At 41.2% G+C, this 23,786-nt stretch overlaps 1 protein-coding gene and 1 long non-coding RNA gene across 7 annotated transcripts in view; one reads left to right on the top strand and one right to left on the bottom strand.

The window, feature by feature from the left end:
- The window catches only part of NAPEPLD (N-acyl phosphatidylethanolamine phospholipase D), a 46,921-nt gene extending 29,166 nt beyond the window's left edge, over window positions 1–17,755 (bottom strand). Inside the window, exons 1-2 of one of the 6 annotated variants that reach the window (XM_032276387.1) lie at window positions 16,957–17,403; window positions 16,589–16,619 (exon numbers count right to left, since the gene is read on the bottom strand). Coding sequence is in view for 2 of the 6 variants with exons in the window: in XM_032276384.1 (XP_032132275.1) it covers window positions 17,429–17,649 (221 nt within the window). In the remaining 4 variants the exon portion in view is untranslated. Of the gene's footprint in view, window positions 1–2,428; window positions 2,452–16,588; window positions 16,620–16,956; window positions 17,404–17,428 lie in introns of those variants that run through there. The other 5 variants (XM_032276384.1, XM_032276388.1, XM_032276385.1 and 2 more) reach the window with 5 other exon arrangements.
- Window positions 17,756–17,793: 38 nt separating this feature from the next.
- On the top strand, window positions 17,794–19,094 carry LOC116550374. The gene is made up of 2 exons (XR_004268365.1): window positions 17,794–18,116; window positions 18,602–19,094. It is a non-coding gene; the product is annotated as an uncharacterized LOC116550374 (long non-coding RNA).
- The last annotated feature ends 4,692 nt before the right edge of the window (window positions 19,095–23,786 follow it).

The following is a 23,786-nucleotide window of genomic DNA, read 5'->3' as shown; positions in this document are numbered from 1 at the left end:
AGAGATCGAGACCATCCTGGTCAACATGGTGAAACCCCGTCTCTACTAAAAATACATAAATTAGCTGGGCATGGTGGCGCGTGCCTGTAATCCCAGCTACTCAGGAGGCTGAGGCAGGAGAATTGCCTGAACCCAGGAGGCGGAGGTTGCGGTGAGCCGAGATCGCGCCATTGCACTCCAGCCTGGGTAACAAGAGCAAAACTCCGTCTCAAAAAAAAAAAAAAAAAAAAAATTCATGTTCCTAGAAAATCCTCAAGGTAGGTATTATAATCTCCATTTTGTAATAGCCCAGTCCAAAGATGAGGAGGAAGTGTGATGAGAAGAGAAAAAGCAGAATAAATCCAAGAGACGATAAAGAAGCGGAATCAATAAGACTAGAGGGTATTTGGATAGTCACAAATTTTAGAATTTATACAGCTGGTTGGTCAGGAGGAGGGTGGGCAATTAAGTGGGAAGAGTCAGAAATGGCAGCACCACTAATCAAGATGGATTCTAACCCAGTGAGTTTGAGAAGGGTTTGAGGTCATAGGAAAGCAAGAACCCAAGAGAAAGTCCACATTGACACCCAAAGGAAATGGGTGACTCTGGGATCCAGACTGCTTTGGGGGTGACAAAAGTGACAGTGAGAGAAGACAGAGGTTTCCAGGGGGCTGAGTGTAAAACAAGAGTGAAAAATGGTTCAGGCCGGGAATGGTAACTCACGCCAATAATCTCAACACTTTGGGATGCTGAGGCCAAGGCAGGAGCTCCAGACCAGCCTGAGCAATATAGTGAGATCCTGTCTCTGCAAAAATATTCTTTTAAAAATTAGCCGGCTGTGGTGGTGCACGCCTGTAGTCTCAGCTACTCAGGAGGCTGACAGGGAGGATCACTTGAGCCCAGGAAGTTAAGGCTACAGTGAGCCATGATCATGCCACTGCACTCCAGCCTGGGCAACAGAACAAGACTCTTAAAAGAAAAAAGGAAAAGAAGAGAAAAGAAAAATTGGTTCAGTGATCTTTTTCTCTCCAGACAATAGCTTTTTCAAAGTTGTCTATTCATACAACCTCCATTTTCTCACCTCCCATCCACTCAGTCTTTCACCCCAGTCAATCCATAGAAACAGGTCTCATTACCAAATAGCCATTCTCTCCTAACAAACCCCCAACACACACAAAGTCCAGTTTTCAGGAATGCTCTTTAAAAAAAAAAAAAAAATCTGCTGGGCTTGGTGGCTCAGGCCTATAATCCCAGCACTTTGGGAGGTCGAAGCAGGTGAATCACCTGAGGTCAGGAGTTCTAGACCAGCCTGGCCAATATAGTGAAACCCCATCTCTACTAAAAATACAAAAATTAGCTGGGCATGGTGGCGCATGCCTGTAATCCCAGCTACTCAGGAGGATGAGGCAGGAGCGCTTGAACCCAGGAGGCAAGCTGAGATCACCTCATTGCACTCCAGCCTGGGCAACAAGAGCAAACCTCTGTCTCAAAAAAAATATTTTTTTAAATAAATTAATAATAAAATAAAATAAATCAGATATAAACAAAACAAAATGAAAAAAACCTCCAAAGAGTTTTTTGAGGGCAAGGGTCACCAGGATGGTACACAGGGCCTGTGTGTCTAACCCTACCCACACTCTCCTCTGCTCCAAAAACATGGCCTGAAACTATTTCCTCAGATGTATCATGTACCCACTTCAGGGCCACCAATTGCTACCACAGGGTCTTTGCCCATGATGTTTTAATATCTTGGGGTGTAGGGAAATGGATAGTCACAGGATTATGTATTGCCATCCATGACATGTTAAACCAACACAAAATGATGAAACTATGCAGCACCATTTCACACAATGTACTGTAAGTGAAAGGGCAAGAAGGAACAGAAGCACATAAAATCTGAGCCTTGACAATCTGAACCGGTTTTTCTGGAGGAAAAATACTGGAAACCCATGTTGGTGAATGTGCAAAATGATAAGCTCTGCCAACCGGTGCTCCAGTGACAAAGGAGCCTCAGCCTGAAAGCGAGTCACACAAGAACACTCCTCATCCTCAGTGTCCTCTGGGCACTCAGTAGTGGACAGAGAAACAATCCCACAATAGTCATCCTTAAACACCACAGATAAAACGACAGAAAAACTAGGAATGAGGAAGAGTGGGTTGTCTGTATGCTTCTGTATTAACTAGCTTTGAGCTCTTCAAGCTTGACAAACCCCTTAACAAATCTAGCTGGAGTTTCTGTAATTAAATGTGGCAAATTTAATTTCTTTAACAACTATTTCTTGTTATGTACCTGTTTCCAAAGTTAAAAGTGTAAATGAAAATCCCTTTGGGAGGCCGAGGCGGACAGATCACAAGGTCAAGAGATCAAGACCATCCTGGCCAACAAGGTGAAACCCCATCTCTACTAAAAATATAAAAATCAGCTGGGCCTATAGTCCCAGCTACTCACGAGGCTGACGCAGGAGAATCACTTGAAGCAGGGAGTCGGAAGTTCCACCAAGCCGAGATTACGCCACTGCACTCCAGTCTGATAACAGAACGAGACTCTGTCTCAAAAAAAAAAAGAAAATAATCCACCCTTGACTTCAGGCCAACACCAACTGAAAGTAGATGTGTACATGAGTACACATAAATTGTAAACAACCATGTTTCAAAAAGTGCTTTACAACTTGGTAAAGATCTTTCCAAATACTGATTTTGATTCAACTAAAGATACCATGAATTCTGAAAGAGCAATCTAAACGAATAAGTAATAAATAAAAATACCAGGAAGTGTAAGGCACCCTGTTGTTTCATGTGCCACTAAGAAAGTAAAAATATCATCAATTAGGTCACACATTATACACGACATATCCTGATATTAGTTGTGTTAAAATGTGAATAAAATGTCTGTCTCCAAATGGATGAAATATAGCATTTTATGTTTGAAAATAAATATGTTAAGAAAAGAGTAAAAACATTGCTCTTGGTAATTAAATATAATCAGAAGCATAATTAATTTGTTCATTCTCTTTCCCTGTGAACAGCAGCTAGTTATAAGCACACCAAATAACTAAATTTGTTCTAGAAAACTAGAATCCAGAAGCAAATTTAAACGTAACAAAGCCCTATGACAAATGATAAATATAAAATGCAAATGTTCTAACCAGGCATGGTGGCTCAAAACTGTAATCTCAGCACTTTGGGAGGCTGAGGCGGGCAAATCACCTGAGGTCAGGAGTTCGAGACCAGCCTGACGAACATGGTAAAACCCTGTCTCTATTAAAAATACAAAAATTAGCTGGGCGTAGTGGTGTGTGCCTGTAGTCCCAGCTACTTGGGAGGTTGAGGCAGGAGAATCGCTTGAACCCGAGAGGTGGAGGTTGCAGTGAGCTGAGATTCCAGCCTAAGCAAGAGTGAGACTCTGTCTCAAAAATAAATAAATAAATAAATAAATAAATAATAAAACAAATCTTATTTTTTAAAGAACAATTCATTACAAAAAGGACAACATAAATTCCATCTAGTAATTACCAAGGACATTCTCTACATTTTTAAAGATTAATTGCCTATTTAATAGCAAGACTTAACCCTATGTCTCCAACCAAAGGGATGTCTAAGCTATGACATTTGGTGAAGACAAGTCAGCTAAGTACAAATATTTTCTTTCAATAACTGCACACATGGGTAAAATCCTTTCAAAAAATAAGAATTATCTATTTCAAAAGCAAATGTTTGATGCTTTCTTTTTTTGACATTTAAGATGTGCCAACTGCCTAGAATTGAATGCACTGTTTTATCATGTAAAAAATTAAAGAAAAAAAATCACGGTAGTACAACACATGTTTAGGATTTCAACATACTCATAAATTATGAAGTAACAAACCATGATTCCCAGAGTAGACATTTAATAAACACTAATTGAGTTCCTGTCCATTACATAACAACAAAGACGTTAAATCTGGAAGGTATTCAGAACCGTATTTTCAGATATCTCTGACTAAATAAGATTAAACTTACAATTCTGTATTTGCTCTCCTTATCCGTATTGAAGAGAAAGGGCCCTTTTGATACAATGCTAGATAACACGGCTAATGAAACTATGTCAATTCACTGAAATGTCTGCAAAGGGCTTCAGTGGGGTACAATTAAACTGTTGCCATCCTTCACATTCAATAAGATTCCAGACAAGACTGGTATTACTCCCAGAGGCATTTAGGAGACCAGTGGGAGGCCAGATACATCCAAGCAGAGGAAGTACACTGGATAATAAGAGGGAGAATGTTCTGTGGGAGGTATGTACATAGCATTGATCAACCAAAGAAGTACTGCACTGTTACCACTCAACTTCATTCTTCCCACACTTACTTAACAACCAGTTTTGCTAAGAAGCTGAAGGAAAACAAAGCAAACAGAAGCTTAAAATACAGTACCTGAGAGTATACTAAATATCTTATGACATTTAATAATTATTGCATCAAAAATGGAATTAATGTACATGCATAACATAAATTTAGATATATGTACATATAAACCTATATATCTCACCAACAATTTATCTTCACAAGAGGGGAAAGAACACTAGCTAGGAGTCAGAAAAACTGAATTCCAGTTCTACTATTAACTAGAGATGTCAGATTGGGGGGAGTAACTCAGCCTCTCCAAACTTGGGCTTACTCACCTGTTCAATAAAGATGGTAACTCCTAAACATCTCTTTGAATGATTGTTAGTCATTCAAGGAGACCATGGGTTAGTACTTCAAAGTGCTATACATATAAATACTGTTAACCAGTTGTAGTGGCTCACACCTGTAATCCCAACACTTTGGGAGGTTGAGGTGGGCAGATCACTTAAGGTGGGCAGATCACTTGAGGTCAGGAATTTGAGACCAGCCTGGCCAACATGGCGAAACCCCGTCTCTACTAAAAATACACACGCACACAAAAAAATTAGCTGGGTGTGGTGGCATGCACCTGTAACCCCAGCTACTCAGCAAGCTGAGGCAGGAGAATCTCTTGAAACTACGAGCTGGAGGTTGCAGTGGGCCAAGATCACGCCACTGCACTCCAGCCTGGGTGACAGAGTGAGATCCCATCTCAAAAAAAGCAAAAAGCAAATTGTTGAGGCTGGGAGTGGTGGCGAGTGGTGGCTCACACCTGTAATCCTAGCACTTTTTGGGGCCAAGGCAGGCAGACTGCCTGAGCTCAGGAGTTCGAGATCAGCCTGGCTAACATGGCAAAACTCCGTCTCTTAAAAACGACGCTCTTCCGATTATACAGAGAGATATTCTGGGCATGACAGCCTGAACCTGTAGTCCCAGCTACTCAGGAAGCTGAGACAGGAGAATCACTTGAACCCAGGAGGCAGAGGTTATAGTGAGCCAAGATTCCAGCCTGGGCAACAAAGCAAGACTCTGTCTCACAAAAAATAAATAAATAAATAAATAAATAAAAGCAAATTGAAGAGTAAATATATGATAAATAGGACCATTTGAGCCAATTAAGTTGTTTTTCAGGTGAAAGATAACATTCTAGAATTTCATACAGCTTTAAAAACCTAGGTTGCTGAAATTTCTTCATTTTTCTTTCCTTAATTTTACATAACAAGACTATAAAGTACATAAGTTTTGTTATCCTTTAAAAACAAACCATGTATTTTCTTTTATTTAAAAAAAACTTTTAAATTTGTTGCAAAGCATTCATCTGATTATAGACAAAAAATTATTTTGCTAAATAATTCACAAAGAAATGCCAACCAACCAAAAGCATTTAAGAGTCCAAATAAATAGGTTTTTTTTTTTTTGAAACAGAGTTTTGTTCTTATTGCCTAGGCTGGAGTGTGATGGCAGGATCTCGGCTCACTGCAACCTCCGCCTCCCAGGTTCACAAAATTCTCCTTCCTCAGCCTCCCCAGTAGCTGGGATTACAGGTGCCTGCCATTATGCCAGAGTAATTTTTGTACTTTTAGCAGAGATGGGGTTTCACCATGTTGGTTAGGCTGGTCTCAAACTCTTGACCTTGTGATCCGCCCACCTCGGCCTCCCAAAGTGCTGGGATTACAGGCATAAGCCACCGTGCCCAGCCCCAAATAAATACTTTTGAGAGGAAAGAATGCAAAACACAATTTGAATCTTTGGGATACATACACTCTATTAACAGACTTTAAGTCACCAAAATAAACACTCTAGAAGCTTTCTCTATAATAAGAGGTTTTCCCCATATGTAAGTAAGAAAGCAAAGCTTTCATTAGAATCAAAAACAATAAAACAAGAGAAACAGCTGACTTAAGAATAAAGCCCATTTATAAATACCTTTTATGTATGGCTGGAATCCTTAGAGTGATCAAAATTAAAATGTCACGTATGGCAAATTTGGAAAACATGCATAAAATATTTATTGAAAAAACATAGTTATCACCTCTTTAATACCTTAAAAAATAATACCAAGCACAAAGTGCAGATTCATTTCTGGTATAATCCATTATACCTAAATGATATGCAGAAGTATTTAACTGAAAACGTCAGGCCAGGTGTGGTGGCGTACACCTATAGTCCCAGCTACTCACGAGGCTGAGGTGGGAGGACTGCTTGAGCCCAAGAGGTTGAGGCTGTAGTGAACTGTAATTGAGCCGCTGCACTCTGGCCTGGGTGACAGAGCAAGACTCTGTGTCAAAAAAATAAAAAAAGAAAAGAAAAAGAAAAAAGAAAAGGCTGGGGGAAGACGACATAGGAGGAACAGTAAGTTGATGCCTGTGGAACTTGAAAATGCATGCTAAATATGTCTGATGATCTTTTTTGTTTTTTGAGACAGTCTCGTTCTAGCACCAAGGCTGGAGTGCAGTGACATGACCTTGGCCCACTGCAACCCCCATCTCCCAGGTTCAACCAATTCTCATGCCTCAGCCTCCTGAGTAGCTGGGATTACAGGCATGCACCACCACGCTTGGTTAATTTTTCTATTTTTAGTAGAGATGGGGTTTTACCATGTTGGCCAAGCTGACAGATAATCTTAAATGTTCATTTACTATTCTTGACCCAAGATTTGAACTAAAAAATGCTTCCAAAATGGGACTATTTTCTATCGACTGTCTCCATCTCATAATTAAGTATACGAAAAGAAAAACTTCCAATTTAAGGCATAACCTATGAAAGAAAGCAATGGAGAAACATGTCTTCGTAGCTCCTTGATAGAAAGGACAGAGAAACGGGGAAAAAGCACAATGTTCACTTCTTTCTGACTTCAGTTGGGTTCCAACTTTGACCCTAGTGAATTCTGTAGCCTTTAAAAAGTCACTTAACATCACTGAGACTCGCTTTCATTCATCTGTAAAATAAGAGGACTGGGCTGTACCTCTAAAGTCTCTCCACCTCTAAAATTCTAACAATCTCCGGTTGTACAAAAGAGCCAGCTCAGGCCACTAAAGAGCTGTCCTCTCTAACTGAGCCTTGGCCCTCCTATTTCCACTCCCTCAAATAAAATTCCCAGCTCAGGTCTGGCCAACTTCCCTAGGCTGGACTGGCAAGGGATAAGCAAAGTATTTCACCGGAGAACAGCAAAGTTATCTACTGGAAGAAAGTGCAATTTCACAGATTTATCAGTTAGACCAGGAGGCTATTCAGAGCATAGACATATAAATCTGATACAAATAGCCATTAGACTTTCAAACTTAAAAAGATTCCAGATATTATTTTAAGGGCTTCTACTTAAAGCATTTTAAAAGTAGCATTTAACAAACATTTGAATGTCTACTTTATCTAAGTCCTAGCTCTCCAGTTTGTTGTGGAAAATATGAACCTCTGACCTCCAGGGATTCCAAATCCATTAGGGGAAAAAATCATAAGAAACCATAATAAATTTTGGCTTAGTATCACGTTTACAGACGTGTCGGCTCTGATTAATGAAAATGGTATAGGCTTTAGAATAAGGCATTTCCAAAACACACTGGCCAAATTCTCAAGATGGTGAGGAATACTTTTCCTTAGGTTCTGAGCGGTTCACACTGACCCCAACAGTCCTGTGATCCAACAGGTCAGAGATGTTGAAAAGGCTCATAACTTGCTGAATTCAGCCAACAAGTTAAAAGGCCCTGATGTCAACAGAGAGGGTGATGGAAAGAAACGAAGTCACTAGAGAGGTCACTTGAACCTGTGATTCACTTACAGATGAATTTTGCAAAGGGGCAGATATGTTATCCTGCCTGCAATGTCATGTGTGGTCCATCCTCTGTGAGAAAAAGGTAAATGACAAAAAATAAACCAGTCAGACTTTTACAGAGTAACAAGGCCCAGGACACAAGTATATCAGACCCTGTTCAGCCATCTCCTCAGTCTTCAGTACACTATAAATAACAGGGTCAGAGTGAGGCTGGAGACATCCCAAAAGGTTAACTAATACAATCTTGAGGTTCAAAGGGACTTTAAGATCCCTCAATTCAATTCAGTAGCCTGTGTTTAAGAATAGCAGGGAGTATGGAGCAAATTATAAAAGCATATTAAAAATGAACGTAATTAAAATATACTTGAATGGGTTATCAGGAAAAACCACATTACCAGAAAATGGGGCAAAAGAAATTAAAAACATCTTAAAATATATGCTTCCCAACTTTGCCCCTTGTCTTCCTAAGCTTCAGTTTCATAATTATTAACCCAGTCTCTGGCACACAGTACATAGTAAGCCCTCAATAACTGTAAGCCACTGTTTTATTAGGCTATGAACACTGTTTTAATAACAGTAGGATATACATGCATACCATTTTTCCATTTCTACACTAATGGGATAGGGGAGCTGAGGGAAATGGCATGAATAAACTGAAACAGAATAAACTCTGGAATGTGTTTTTGTTCTTATATTTGAGTAAGAGAAGGCCTGGTCTTGGAATTCACAGAACTCCTAATACAAAACAGGATTCCTACCTGACCTCATAGTTCCTTGTGAACTCACCAACACTCCTGGAATCACCAGAAGGTTCTCATCAGCTCAGAAGACTCATTGATAGAATCCTGGTTCTGAAAACAATAATCTACCAGGCTCCCTTTGTCTCCCTTCACTGGTCCCAGGAACAGAAGCTGCAAACTCATGACACTAATGGTAGCCACATCCAGACTCAGCACTTTTCCCAGGGCTTGCAGCCCCAGTTAAACAGATTCTTTGCTCAAAGGAAAAATTTCCCACAATGGGAGCTGGCAAAACAGGCAACCAAGTTTCCCCTAAAGCATTTCAGTATTCTTGCTTCCCTTACTCTTAAGAGTTCCTCCCATCTGCTTTTTCCATGGCCAAAACAGGTTTTCAAGAAAGGATCTGATCTCCAGTATGTCACTGATGAGGAACAAAGTGCAAATCTTCCCTAGATCATTTCCAGTTCACAGGGGCACAAGGCCTTAAACCTCAAATGTACATCAGAATTACCTGTGGAGCTTTTTAAACTACACCTAAGGCTATTGAATCAAAATGTCAGGTAGGGAAGTTTCTAGGTAATTTTTAAAAGTCTTGTGGGTGATTCTGATATAAAGGCAGGGTTCAGAGCCACTGCTTTAAATCATTAGTCATTTGTCACAAAGTAAGACAAGCATTTAAGAAGGATCAAAGGGATTTTCTGGTATGTCAGAATTTATGCTAGCCTGGCAGCTGCCTACCATGAAGCCCACTCTTACTTCCTATGTAGCACTCTAAGTTAGAGAGGCAGGATCATACTGAAACTGCTATACAGTACTAGGAATGGAACGAATAACTATTTTGCTAGGTAGAAAGTTTAATAGGGGCTGCTAGGCATGATGGCTCACGCCTGTAATCCCAGCACTTTGGGAAGCTGAAGCAGGTGGATCATTTGAGGTCAGGAGTTCGAGACCAGCCCGGCCAAAATGGTGGAAATCCATCTTTACTAAAAATACAAAAATTAGCCAGGCATGCTGGCAGTCACCTGTAATCCCAGCTACTCAGGAGGCTGAAGTGGAAGAATCACTTAAGCCCTGGAGGTGGAGGTTGCAGTGACTCAAGATCATGCCATTGCATTCCAACATGGGCGACAGAGCTAGACTCTTTCTCAGAAAAAAAGGTTTGGCCAGTTATGGTGGCTCTCACCTATAATTCCAACACTTTGGGAGGCCAAGGCGGGTGGATCACCTGAGGTCAGGAGTACGAAACCAGCCTGGCCAACATGGTGAAATCCCATCTCTACTACAAATACAAAAATTAGCTGGGCGTGGTGGGGCACGTCTGTAATCCCAGCAACTCAGGAGGTTGAGGCAGGAGAATCACCTGAACCAGGGAGGTGAAGGTTGCAGTGGGCCAAGATTGTGCCACTGCACTGCAGCTTGGGCAACAGAGAAAAAGAAAGTTTGATAGGGCAAGGCTTGAACTCAATCCAACTGAGTCACAAATGTGACTCTGTGCCCCCAGGAAGCCAAGTCAACACAAAGGAAATATAATCAGTAATGATTCACATTGCCTGTAATAACAAAAAGCCCCCTGTATACAATGAGTGCATAATATTTATGGAATGAATAAATGAAAAACACAGAGCTTAAATTTCTAATCACTCTTCATTGGGATATAGTTATTTTTAAAAGATCTCCCGCTAGGAGTCAAATAATGAAGCAAAAGTGACCAGAAGACAGAGACAAAAGTTAACAGCAGGTATCTGTTAAAACCGGCCAGGTACAGGGGCTCATATCCATAATCCCAACACATTGGGAGGCCAAGGTAGGCCGACCACTTGAGCCCCGGAGTTCAAGACCACTCTATCTCTACAAACACACACACACACACACACACACACACACACACACCCAACACTAGCCAGGTGTGGTGGGCTGAGGTAGGAGGATTGCTTGAACCTAAGAGGTCAAGGCTGTAGTGAGCCATGATAGTGCCACTGCACTCCAGCCTGGTGACAGAGCAAGAGCTTGTCTAAAAATAAATAATAAAGACATAAAATAAATAAATAAAAATGGAAAAGTATTGGGGAATAATTGAGTAGTTAAATTCTATAGTGGTAAAGTGGTAGCACAGTGGTAAAGATGAAAAAATGCCTACCATAAAATCTAGCCTTCTTTCATCTGTCATGTGTCTAGAAAAACAAAAAAATCTTCTCTTCCTTTTCTTCTCAGTAACAGAACCCGTTTTACTTAGGGTAACTATGAACCAGCTAAATGATGGCAATTCCCAGCCTTCTAGCTAGGGATAGCCATGTTGGTGGCCCTTTGACCAATGTGATACAAGACTCTTATGGTGCTTCCAGGAGTCTCCTTAACAGAAAGAGAGGCATTCTTCTCGATTTGTCCTGCATCTGGCTACCTGGAGCCATCGTGAGCCAGGAGGGTGCAGGCCACATCCTAGGAATGGCATTGAGGAGAGCCAGAAGAACTTCAGGGCCCATCATACAAAGCCTGAACTGTCCAACTTTGGACTTCTTTCATGTATGGGAAAAACATATTTGAGCAATCTTTCAAACCACAGCAAAGAAATCCTAACTGATACAATTACTGTAACTGGGAGGTTTAGGTTCAGGGGAGCTATGAAAACACTAATGGTAACAAATGGCCAAAATACAGCTTTCCTAATCCATATGTGAATGCCTTGATCAACACACTGCAGCCTTGAACTCCTGGCCTCAAGCAATCCTCCCGCCTTGGTGTGCTAAAGTACTGGGATTACAGACATGAGCCACTGAGCCTGGCCCATTTATCATTTATTAAGCATTTACTATGTACCAAGCACTTTGGATAATTATCATCCTCAGGCTATAGGTGATGTAAAAGAGGATCACAGAGTCTAATAGCTTGCATAAAGTAATAAAATTGGTAACAATTAACTCTAGGGATCAAACCCAAGTTGACCAGATGCCAAGGCCCATGCTCTTTCTACTAATCACGTTGAATCTACAAGGAAAATTCAATAAATTTACCTTGATTAAACACCTAGGTTCTAAAGTTAGTAGCATTTAGCAAACAGTTGTGGTCTCACTGACAAGGCTTGCCTTTTATTTATTTATTTATTTATTTTTGGCTTTCAACAAAGTTTTCTTTCCTTTTTCAAAGTAAAAGGTACTTGGAAGATGCTCAATAAATACTAGTTTTCTTATAACTATAATTGCCCCTTTAATTTTACATGAAGAAGGTTTCAAATGCTGTAACTTTAATTGCTCAATTTTTCTTCTTCTCCTTTTTTTTTTTTGAGACAGAGTCTCACTCTATTGCCCAGGCTGGAGCACAATGGCACAATCTCTGCTCACTGCAACCTCCACCTCCTAAGTTCAAGAGATTCTCCTGCCTCAGCTTCCCTAGTAGCTGGGATTACAGGCACCTGCCACCACACCAAGCTAATTTTTGCATTTTTGGTAGAGACATGGTTTCACCATGCTGGCAAGGCTGGTCTCGAACTCTCAACCTCAGGCAATCCACCTGCCTCGGCCTCCCAAAGTGCTGGGACTACAGGCATGAGCCACTGCACCTGGCCTTATTCCTCAATTTTTCTAATTTACAGTTACATTGATCAGAAACACCAAGAAATAATTGGCTCTATATTTTAGTCACATAAACAGAAAATATACGTGGTACCTTGAAGACATTTCCTTTGCTTTCAAAAGGTCAGTTTATACAGCATAAAACCACCTAGCATTTTATCTTTCAAGCTGGGGAGAATGGCTAATCAAGTCCCATAAAGAGACACTGTCAGGTGGGAGGACCAACACACCTGGTTTGCCTGAGGATTTCCCAGTGTTAACATTTAAAGTCCTGCATCTAGGCCACACGTGGTGGCTCAAGTCTGTAATCCCAGCACTTTGGGAGGCTGAAGCGGGCAGATCATTGGAGGCCAGGAGTTCGAGACCAGCTTGGCCAACATGGTGAATCCCTGTCTCTACTAAAAATACAAAAATTAGCCGGGCATGGTAGTGCACGCCTGTAGTCCCAGCTATTCAGGAGGCCTAGCACAAGAATTGGTTGAACCCGGGAGGTGGAAGTTGCAATGGGCTGAGAACCTGTCACTGCACTCCAGCCTGGGTGACAGGGCGAGATTCTGTCTTTAAAAAAAAAAAAAAACAATTACTGCATCTTGGGAACTCCCTTGGTTCTGGGAAAACCTGGAGGGTGGATCATTCTATGCCTCAGGTTACCATATAAATGCATACTCATATCTTCAACAAAATTTATAAATGGATGGGCAGTTTAAACTAAATTGAAGGTGAAGATTATAAAATAAGATGTGAAGGTATCCAGAGGGCTAAACAAATACACCCGACAGGCATTCCCAATATATATATATATATATATATATATATATAAAATGCTCTACATAATCAGGCTTAACTAAGACAACGTTGCTAAGAATACCCAAAAAGTTTATTAGATCAAATTCTTCATTTTGATGATATTCAATATGTGCACCAGTATTAGCATTCACCCAGCAAAAAAAACAGGCTTCAAACAGCACATGCACATTATATACAACGGATATTTAGTCTATATATAAAGTGAGACACTATATAAGGAAAGATTGAGAAAGGAATCAACTGTCAGCCAAGAATTGTAAAGTAATTCATATCTGTGAAATGGTGAAAAGCCTAATTTTGATGTTTCAGTTTTGAGGTAATCATGACAGGCTAAACTCCTGTGAAGGCAGAAATGAAAAATCTTCACGTTAAAGAGATTGGACCAGGTACATTCCCTCTAATATCCCTTCCAACCTGAATATTCCATGACAGAAGTCATCACTTGTGTGATCCTTTTACCTAATAGGTAAAGCAAGTCAGGCCAGAGAGTTACATGACATTCCAAGAATCTAGCTCTGGCTGATGATGGCACCTGGACTATCTATCAGCCATGCTGTCGCCTTAATTATGCTTAGAAACACTTGGAATCAAAAGAGCATACAATCAGCACAGGAAGATAAATGACACATTTTACTTTATGTGGGGTATTTTACTTAGTTTGTGTTCAAGTTAAAAAAAAAAAAAAAAAAAGAACTTGAGTCCAGAAACTCTTTATGCTTTCATTGGTTACTTTACCCATAAAATACCACAACATTCTGGAAAACACACACACACACACACACACACACACACACACACACACACACACATTCACACTATATAGACAGCTTAGTTTACAGAGCTTTTCATGAGTTCTCTAAACAAACTAAAGGAACACACACAGTAACTTGAACAGGAAACATCTTTGTAATTGAAAGACCTTCAAAATACAGAAAATAACTACTTTCAAAACAAAGACTGCTGTCATCCAGCTGCCCTATTAAGATGTGACCAGTTTTGGCCAGGCGTGGTGGCTCATGCTTGTAATCCAAGCACTTTGGAGGCCAAGGCGGGCGGATCACCTGAGGTCGGGAGTTTAAGACCAGCCTGACCAACATGGTGAAACCCCGTCTTTATTAAAAAAAAAAAAAAAAAAAAAAAAGATGTGACCAGTTTTAGCCGGGCATGGTGGCAAGCCTGTAATCCCAACTACTCGGGAGGCTGAGACACAAAAATCACCTGAACACAGGAGGCAGAGGTTGCAGTGAGCTGAGATTGCCCCATTGCACTCCAGCTTGGGTGACAGAGCGCAATTCTGTCTCAAAAAAAAAAAAAATGTGAAAGCTTGGTGTTTCTTTATTCATTCTTGCAACTGAGAGAGATTACAAAAGCACACAGAAGTCTACAGGCATTCATTGTTCAATCAATATATTACCGTCCCTTAATCTGGGAAGATACCCAAATTAGATAAATACAAGAGTCTAAGCCTTCAAGGGGAAAAACGATTGCTCTAGGTAGCAGGCTCAAACTGAGATGCTTTTCAATCAAGATTTTGAATTATGCTGATCCATCTATATGCCAGACCTGTGCTTCCATAGCCAACAGCACTGACCATTCACAACCTGTTACCTAGAGACAGGGGTGCAATCTATGAGTGTGTTGCTGACCAATGCTTGCTCATCCACACCCCTCCACTTTCGATTCATTGGAATCCCAGTGTAATAAGAGTCTGCAGTGCATACATTCTGCTGAAGGCTGGGGCTGCTGAGCTAAGGGACCCTGGCCAAATCACCAAACTCTCCCAGGCTTTCAGTGTCCTATTTTTCTCATCTGTGGAACAGGGCTAATAATCTCACATATTTTGTCTACAAAATCAAACTCTATATGTATGTACATATATTTAAAATACTTGAAAGAGCTTGGTAAATGATAAAGATGTAACACATTATTTAACCAGCTGAGCTGGCAGAAGACTATATCTCTAACATAAAACTGCCCCTGGGGATATATGAGTTCATATGTTACCTGTCTCCAAAGTCTGTTGGTAAAAATACTTAAATACACAATAAATGGTTATTAAATTCAAAAGACAAGTCAAGCAAAGTACTATAAATTATAGACAGAATTCTTCAGTAGTATAAGTGTTAGAATGATATATTACTTTAACCTTATGCTGGAAATCACATAGGTGATTTTTTTTAATGCCAGTTTTATGCATGGCCTCACAGGCCTCCAGAATAAAAGTACTCTTTAATGATTAATTATATACACAGTTAATTTCCCTAATAATACTTCCATGAAAACACTTTTTATGTGTATGCATTTCAATCTAAAAAGCCCAGATCAACAGTCCTTCAGCTATCACTATATTCTTATTTATAAAGCATAGAAAACAATGGAAAAACCCACTACATCCACAGCTATCCATCACTACAAAGAAAAAGCAGAATGAAACAACAAAATTAAAGGCAAATGCTGCTTTTCCAAACACAGACTAAATGTTCAAAAAAATTCCCTCAGTTTTCCAAACTCACAAATACTCAACGTAACATAATGTCCCTCGAACAAACACAAGGATGACTGTATCAACTCAAGCATAACCAAAACCCTGTGATGGAATGCTTATGCTAAAATGTTCTTCATATAGTTATAACTGGACTAATTTCAAAATTAGAATTTTGCAATATAGAATTTCTACAGTATAATTTGGAATTATGAGTGAAAATACGGATATGAGAAACACACTAAGTATTTTTATCTCTTGGAGACCTACCATAATTCTTCTAGCAGGAAAGCCTCCAGAATGTTAACAAAATAAAATCTCTGAAAATCCTGACTATATTTTCAGTTCACTTAATTTTAACCCCTCAATCTCTCTCTTAAGTATTTTAAATAAGTACTTTTACTCTAAATTTCTTCTTTAACAGACCTAGTATTTTCTTGCAACAAAAATCACACTATTGTGGGATATAGGTAATCTTTTCTTGTTAAAGATTACATAACTTTTTCTAAACGATGTCCATGTCTGCGGCTAATTCATAACCAACGTAACTGAAAATAGAAATGGAACTGTTAGAGATTTCCATTTTTTAACAAACATGGAAATTATTTCAGTTTGCTAAACTGCATCTCAGGAATGATTTACCGGACAAATTAATTATCCAGAATTATCAAGCAGCAAACATTTCATGCTAAGCCACAGTCAACCAGGTGAGTCAGTCATATAACATATATATATATAAAACAACCTACATTAAAGGCAAAGACAAGAACGAAATGACTTTTTAAAAGATTGTTAACTTTTCTCACTCCCTTAATATTTTCCAGGTTTAACTGAAGTATAATAAATGCATGAGATCCCAGAACTCATGGAAGAGTATTTACCTCAACTACCAGGACCATATAGAGTTCTAGCCTGAAAAAAATAAAATTAACTACAACAACAAAAACCTATCTGAATACGTGCTCTGAAAAGCCTGCAATAATATCCAATTTATAAGAAGCAAACAACCACAGAACAGAAAACTTAAGAAATCATAGCCTTCCACCACCCCTCCCCTACCTAGCCCCATTTTTTTTGCTCTTCCTTTCCATTCCATAGTTAAATAAGTACACTTATTCAAAATAAAAGGGAAGAAACCTGTTGGAATGGATTTTTAGAAGATAAATACTATAGATGAAGCAACAATAAGTTGCTCGGAGGAAGCTGTCGACCCATTTATTTACATACAACTAAAAGAAGATACACCCACATGTATTCCTATCAGTGAAGATGCAACCTGGTAATTTGCAGGGAAGATGGGATCTCAAACAAATCCCAGACAGCTATTCTCCCAAAGAGAAAAAATAATGCTGTGGCTCTTCACTCAGGCAGCTTCAGAGATGTAGGCTCCCCAATTCGCGAGGTGAGAAAATTTAAATGAAGCTCTATCGCTCACAAGTGCGGCATCTCGGGGGACGAGGAAGGGCTCGGGGACCGGGAAACCCACTCACAGCCCGCTCCACATCGCCGAAGAATTCCAAACCACCCCAGGCTCGAAAGTGCGGATTGCTCCGCCCAGAGACCCTGGAGGTAGCAGCGGAGACGCCACAGAGCACAGCGGTAGGGAGAAAACTGCCTCCGGAGAGGTCCCACAGCCACCGCAGAGTTCTAGGACACTCGGGATCCCGGTCCGCGGGCGCGCGGTAGAGGGGCGGGGTGAGAGCGCGGGGGCGCGGACTCACCTTGCGTTGGGGGTGGCCGGGCGCGCGCGCCGTCGCCGCTGCTGTTCCTCGGCTTCCGGCCGCTGAGGCCCCAGGCACAGCTCCGCGCCGCACACCGCCCCAGCGTAGCTGGAGGGGCCGCGGCGGCTGGTGCCCGGGTTCCCCCGCCGGACCCGTCGCGCCAGTTCCGCCAAGGGCGCCAGCAGCTGCAGGCAGCGCTTCAGCGCTCGCCGCCTCGCCATTCTTGGGGCGAGTCGTCACCGGGTCACTTACTTATTGTGACCTTTGAATCTGACAACCGGGCCAGCGGCGGCCTCCCTCAGGCTACCTCTCCAGCCCTTACCAAGATGGCCGCCCCCGTGGGTCGGGGCGCCGAAGCCATCTTGGTAAAGGAAGGGTCTGGGGTCACGCTGCCTTCTTCGGGTCTTGTCTGCCCTGCCTGCCTCAGGAGTCAAACACTCTGCGGGAGCACTCCTAAGACCAAGTTGGTTCCCCCACTTGTCCTAAGTCAGAGGCTGACTTTCAGATCGCATGAACACATTCCTGGACACCAGCCACAGCTACAAAAACTAAATGGGATCCTGCAGACCCATTGATGGACTCTCAACCAACTCAATCACAGTCAAGAAGCACTGGCACACTCACCGCCTATGGCGCTAGAAGACTGGTATCGAAGAAACTAAATTGTAATTTGAAGTGTGCACAGTAGGTATTGAATATTAATGGCAGCACTGTATTGTGTACTGTGTACTCATTTACTTTTAAAAAGATATCACAGCCCACTGGTACACACGGTTCTCATCTAAATTTGCATTGTTTTTTAACACTAGAATAACTACAAAAGAGCATAAAATTGTGATTCTGAGTTTCTTACCGGTTTTGCTTTTTAAACTGCAGGATGAAATTAGTTGTTTTAAGAAGTAAGTAAAGGCAGATCGAAGTAAAATTCAACCATGTGTAATTGGGCAAAAAGATTTCTCTATGAAAGTCCTCCTGGGGTGTGCCAGGGGTTACAAAAAAATAGGTCGTCTCTGGTGATATCTTGGCAGAAAAGAAAACACCACAGGTTCTAAATGCAGATAAGACTGGCAGAAAAATGCAAAGCATACTATTCTACATTTTGAAAGTGAATGTACCTGTGTGATATTGCAGGAATGTAGAAAACTATGTTGAGTGTGGACTTTATCTCCTCAGGCTAGCTTGCAGTGGCTGCTGAACTTAAAGGTGATTAAGAGCTGCTTGTGCCTGGGTGGAGAGCTGAGACTGCACAAGGTGAGTAATACCTCTGCACAACAGAAGGAAAAAAAAGTAAAAGCACACATAAAAACGCAAAGGGTAAACTGAAGTTACTTCTCAGAAGTTCTTCCTAGTGTTCTTGACTAAGCATCGAAGAAGTAATCCCAGCAGTATGAGAGGGCAAGGCAGAAGGATCCTTTGAGGCCAGGAGTTGGAGACCAGCCTGAGCAACATAATGAGACTTCATCTCTACAAATAATTTTTTTTAAAAAAATTAGCCAGGCAGGGTTGCCATTTGGCCTGGGCGTTAGGAGGAACAGGAGCTTCCTCCTTATCTTTTGGTGTCACCTGTGGTCCCAGCTCCTCTATTAAGGCTGGGAGATCAAGGTCTCAGTGAACTCTGATCACACCACTACACTCCAGCCTGGGCAACAGAGCAAGACCTCATTTCAAAAAAAGAAAAGGCCGGGTGCTGTAACTCACTCCCATAATCACAGCCCTTTGGGAGGCCAAGGCAGGAGGATCACCTGACATCAGGAGTTCGAGACCAGCCTGGCCAACATGGCGAAATCCTGTCTCAAGTAAAAATACAAAAAGTAGCTAGGCATAGTGGAGCACACGTGTAATCACAGCTACTAGGGAGGCTGAGGCAGGAGAATTACTTGAACACCAAAGATGCATGTTGCAGTGAGCCGAGATGGTACACTACAGCCTGGTGGACAGAGCAAGACTTTCTAAAAAAAAAAAAAAAAAAAAAAAAAAAGGTGCCCTTTGTTCCCCTCACTCCTACTCTTTTTTTTTTTTAATTAAAGTTTTTGTCCGTTATTGGGTAAAGGCTGAGGGAAGCAGACAGACCAGTTGGACATAGTAAATGGGTGTGTGTGAGGTCAAAGTGCTGCTGGAAAGCCAGCCAACCCACACTCCCTTGAAATGAATGCTAATGCCCTTCAAACTCTGCGCATTGGTTTCAGACACAGCCTCCTCCAAGGATAAAAGGAGTTCTTGAAAAGCTTCTTCTTTTCTTTCTTTCTTTCTTTTTTTTTTTTTTTTTTGAGAAGGAATCTCCCTCTGTTGCCCAGGCTGGACTGCAGTGGCATGATCTGAGCTCACTGCAACCTCCACCTCCCATGTTCAAGTGATTCTCCTGCCTAAGCCTTCTGAGTAGCTGCGACTACAGGTGTGTGCTACCACACCCAGCTAATTTTTGTATTTTTAGTAGAGATGGGGTTTCACCATGTTGGCCAGGCTGGTCTCAAACTCCTGTCCTCCCAGAATGCTGGGTGTGAGCCACTGCACCCGACAACTTCTTGTTTTCTTACCTCTACCGTGGAGACAAGTTCTGGTTTTCCTAGGACAACCAACTCTAGTCACAAAGATCTCTGGAGTGAGTGAGCATGGTGGAGTGTCAGGGTGAGTGTTCCAAAAGGATAAGTAGAACAGGAGTCTTGCCCAGACCCTATTACAACCCCGGTACCTGTGAATGGCCAACCAGAAGTTGATGAAGTGGCATGTATCTGATGAAAAGATACATATATTTAGAATTAGCCAGCTGGAATCAGTTTAGATGGTCCTAATTTTGTTGGCAATATCTAAAGCATTGTTATCAAGAGCCAGTGAAACTTTCACCTTCTTCCTCCATCATGCGTAATCAGGGCGTTGACCTTTGCCATATCACTATCATAGAGCTTCTTCACAGCCTGTTTGATCTTGTGCTTGTTGCTTTAACATCACAATGATCACAGGTGTGTTGTTGTCTTCTGTCTTCTTCATGGCTGACTCAGTGGTCAGAGGAAACTTGATGATAGCATAGTGGTGAAGCTTGTTTCTCCTAGGGGCGCTCTTCCGAGGATATTTGGGCTGCCTCCAGAGTCACAGTGGCTTGGGCTGTGGGAAGGTGGTGATATGCAAGTCTTTTTTTTGTGGCTGTGGACACCTTTCAATACTGCTTGCTTATCCTTCAAAGCTTTCCCTTTGGTCTGGGCGTTAGGAGGGGCAGGAGCTTCCTCCTTATCTTTTGGTGCCATATTGTGGAAAGGGCACTCCCATTCTTTATTTATTTATTTATTTTTGAGACGAAGTCTCACTCTGTTGCCCAGGCTGGAATGCAGTGGCGTGATCTCGGCTTACTACAACCTCTCTGTTATATGTAAATTTTCACTGCCATAAAAGAAGTAACACTTGAATATAAATTTAATTTTCAGCAAGGCAACTTTACTTTCTGCAGAAAGGGTGCTCCAGTTTGCCATTTTGCCAGGAAGGGACACTTAACAAAGGAGGCAGGGCCATTTATATCTAACACATCCGCCCTACTGCTGTGTCCTGATTTTATTGGCTGGTTCTGGACTTCACAGTTTAGGCTTCACCCCGTTGGCTAACAAAATTTTTCTAAAGAGGTAAAGGCAGAGGAGAACAACGGAAAAGAGGAATGCTTAGAGAAGCAATAACATTTCCAAATATGGAAGGGAAATAAACTATGACCAAAGTCTTGCCTGGGCTTGTCCAGGCATGTCAGGGCAAATATCTAGGTTAAAGCGTAAGAACTAAGAACACAGGATACTTTATCTCTTTATTATGACTGACAGCTACTTTAAGATTATTAGCAAAAGCTTTAAAGTAAATTAAACTTTGAACAAACCATTATTTATTCGAAATGAACTAAGAGGAAAGCTTTGAAGAGGAACCTTTTATTTAGTCTTATTTCCTACAATTCCTCCCTTTTTATATTTTTTAATTCCTCTTCAAATTTATTTAACATGTCTTTGTTGTTTGTTCTTCTAAAGAAGTAATCTATACCTTTGTCTACCAAATGAGGCAAAAGAAGAAAAAAAAAGTAATCTTATTTGAATAGGGTGGAAGAGGGGTTGGGGACATTTTAATAAGAGTTGTGTTTACTAGCCTCTTGGATGCATGGTATGACATGACATCTAACGAGAAGAAGTATATTTATCATAGTTGCTAGAGAGGTAAGAATTGGGGTTATTATTATTCTTTTTTAATTGACCAAACCACCTTTCGAGCCAATTTGAAACAGGGTTATTGATGCCAGTATTTTTAGCTAACTTATTTGATAAGGCAGTAAGTCCTTGGAGGGCTTTGGTAATGCTCCCGTTGGGAACAGTGTTGTTTGGAATAAAGGTACAACACTGGGTTTTAATTATAACATAAACACCACCTTTCTCTGCTAATATCGTATCTAGGGCTATTCTGTTTTCCCAGGCCATTTGGCTAGTGGATCTTAATTGTTTAGCTATTCTTTTGACAGTATTTTTAGTATAGTGAGTAAACTGCTGTTGGTTGTAATGAATGTAGTTTATTCAATATAAATTCTTACTAATTATTACCTACCAAAACAACATTGGCTCAAATCTTACAGCTGTTTGATCTCAGGCTTTAAATTTATCTGGTACTCCTCAAGGAGCTCCAATTGTATTTAGATAGACATGGGAATTAAAGGACCTATAAGGAGCTTCTTTTAATCTCCAATGTCATATTTTCTCTTTTTCTGGTTGATCAAATGCTAGGACAAAAGGGATAGCCAGTTGGACTAGAGCGCAAGTGCTGCTCCAATTATCTGGCAGAGTGTCCAGTAAAGGTCTTCCACAATACCACCATGCATCCGCTCAGGGATGAGTAAGAGCTGACTCATGAGCCAGCTGTCAGAAGTGCCTGACTTCACTGCATCCTGTTAAGTTTCCAAGGAACACTAAGTTCTCCCCCTGTCATGAGAGACACAAGGTGAACTTTGCCTTGGAAGATGGAGGCTGTATGGCCCTCTGGTGCTGACCCACAGGGTGTTCAACTTCAGGAAATGGTAGAAAGAACTCAGCACAATTCGTTATTCCAAGCAGTGAAATCTTGAAAAAGAGCTACCATGCGTTCTATGTCTGCTTGATTTGAGGACTATCCAAGTGGAAAAGGGACAACCTGGGCCTTTGGCCTACCGTGCACACAAGCATAACAGTTGCACTTGTTTAAGGTGCAAATGGAATATTTAATCCTTTCTAATCAGGCATTTGCATCTTTATATCCTGTGTTAGTGGCTATGGTTTGCCTTAGGTCCTCTACTTCTAACACTGAGATTTTGGTGCTGTCATTGTGTCTTGGACGATAGGTTGATAAAGAGGTTGAAGGAGAGTAAAGTGCATTTCAGAAATTTCTCTAGGATCCCTTCCTGAAATGGCTCCTATACCATAAATATCATTTAATGAAGGGGAAGAATTTTCCGATGTTGCAATAACAATAGTAAGCTGTATAGGATTACATTGGTCGTACTGAAAGTTAGGAGGAGTAATTCCTTTGGTGAAATGGATATATGGTTTTAAGGACTGACGAAGACCTGCGGAAGGTCTGTCTTAAACCTTTAGTGTTTCATGTGACATTAGACTAAGTGGAACATAGAGATTCTGTTTTGGAGGGACAAGAGTTTGATTTCTACCAATTAATACAGCTAATATTTCTTGGATTGCTAGTATCCTTAGAAGAACTCATTATGTCTTCCTAATCTGACAAAGTCTAAAAGGGCAGAGACATTTTTCTGAAATAGTAAGCTGTCTTTGGACATGTAAATCTCCACAAGGTATAACTAAACAGGCATCAGAAATAATAACTTGGGGGCAGGCACAGTGGCACACGCCTGTAATCCCAGCACTTTGGGAGGCCAAGGCGGGTGGATCATGAGGTCAGGAGTTCGGGATTAGCCTGGCCAGGATAGCAAAAGCTTGTCTCTACTAAAAATACAAAAAAATTAGCTGGGTGTGGTGATACACGCCTGTTGTCTCAGCTACTCCAGAGGCTGAGGTTCGAGAATCACTTGAACTCAGGAGGCGGAGGTTGCAGTGAGCCAAGACCATGCCATTGCACTACAGCCTGGGTGACAGAGTGAGATTCTGTCTCCAAAAAAAAAAAAAAAAAAGTGTAAGGGTTATTGCTGAGTTTAAAATGAGGAAACTGAGGCCAGCATAAGAAAATTAAATGCCAATTTATTCAGCTCCCGGGCGAGGTTCTCTGGGGAAAGGAGGCCAGAGAAGTCGCACTGATTTCCTGGGGCAGGCGGGTTTTTATGGCTAGGAGGAATGAGCAACAGTAGGACGCCCTGATTGAGTCCAGGGGAGTGGGATTGAGACGGGCAGGCCGCTATTGGTTG

Source organism: Sapajus apella, unplaced genomic scaffold (assembly GCF_009761245.1).
Source record: "Sapajus apella isolate SASKATOON/1434 unplaced genomic scaffold, GSC_monkey_1.0 scaffold7, whole genome shotgun sequence".
Lineage (NCBI taxonomy): Eukaryota > Metazoa > Chordata > Mammalia > Primates > Cebidae > Sapajus > Sapajus apella.
The sequence above is the reverse complement of the archived record's forward strand: the minus strand, read 5'-3'. Positions and strand labels throughout refer to the sequence as shown.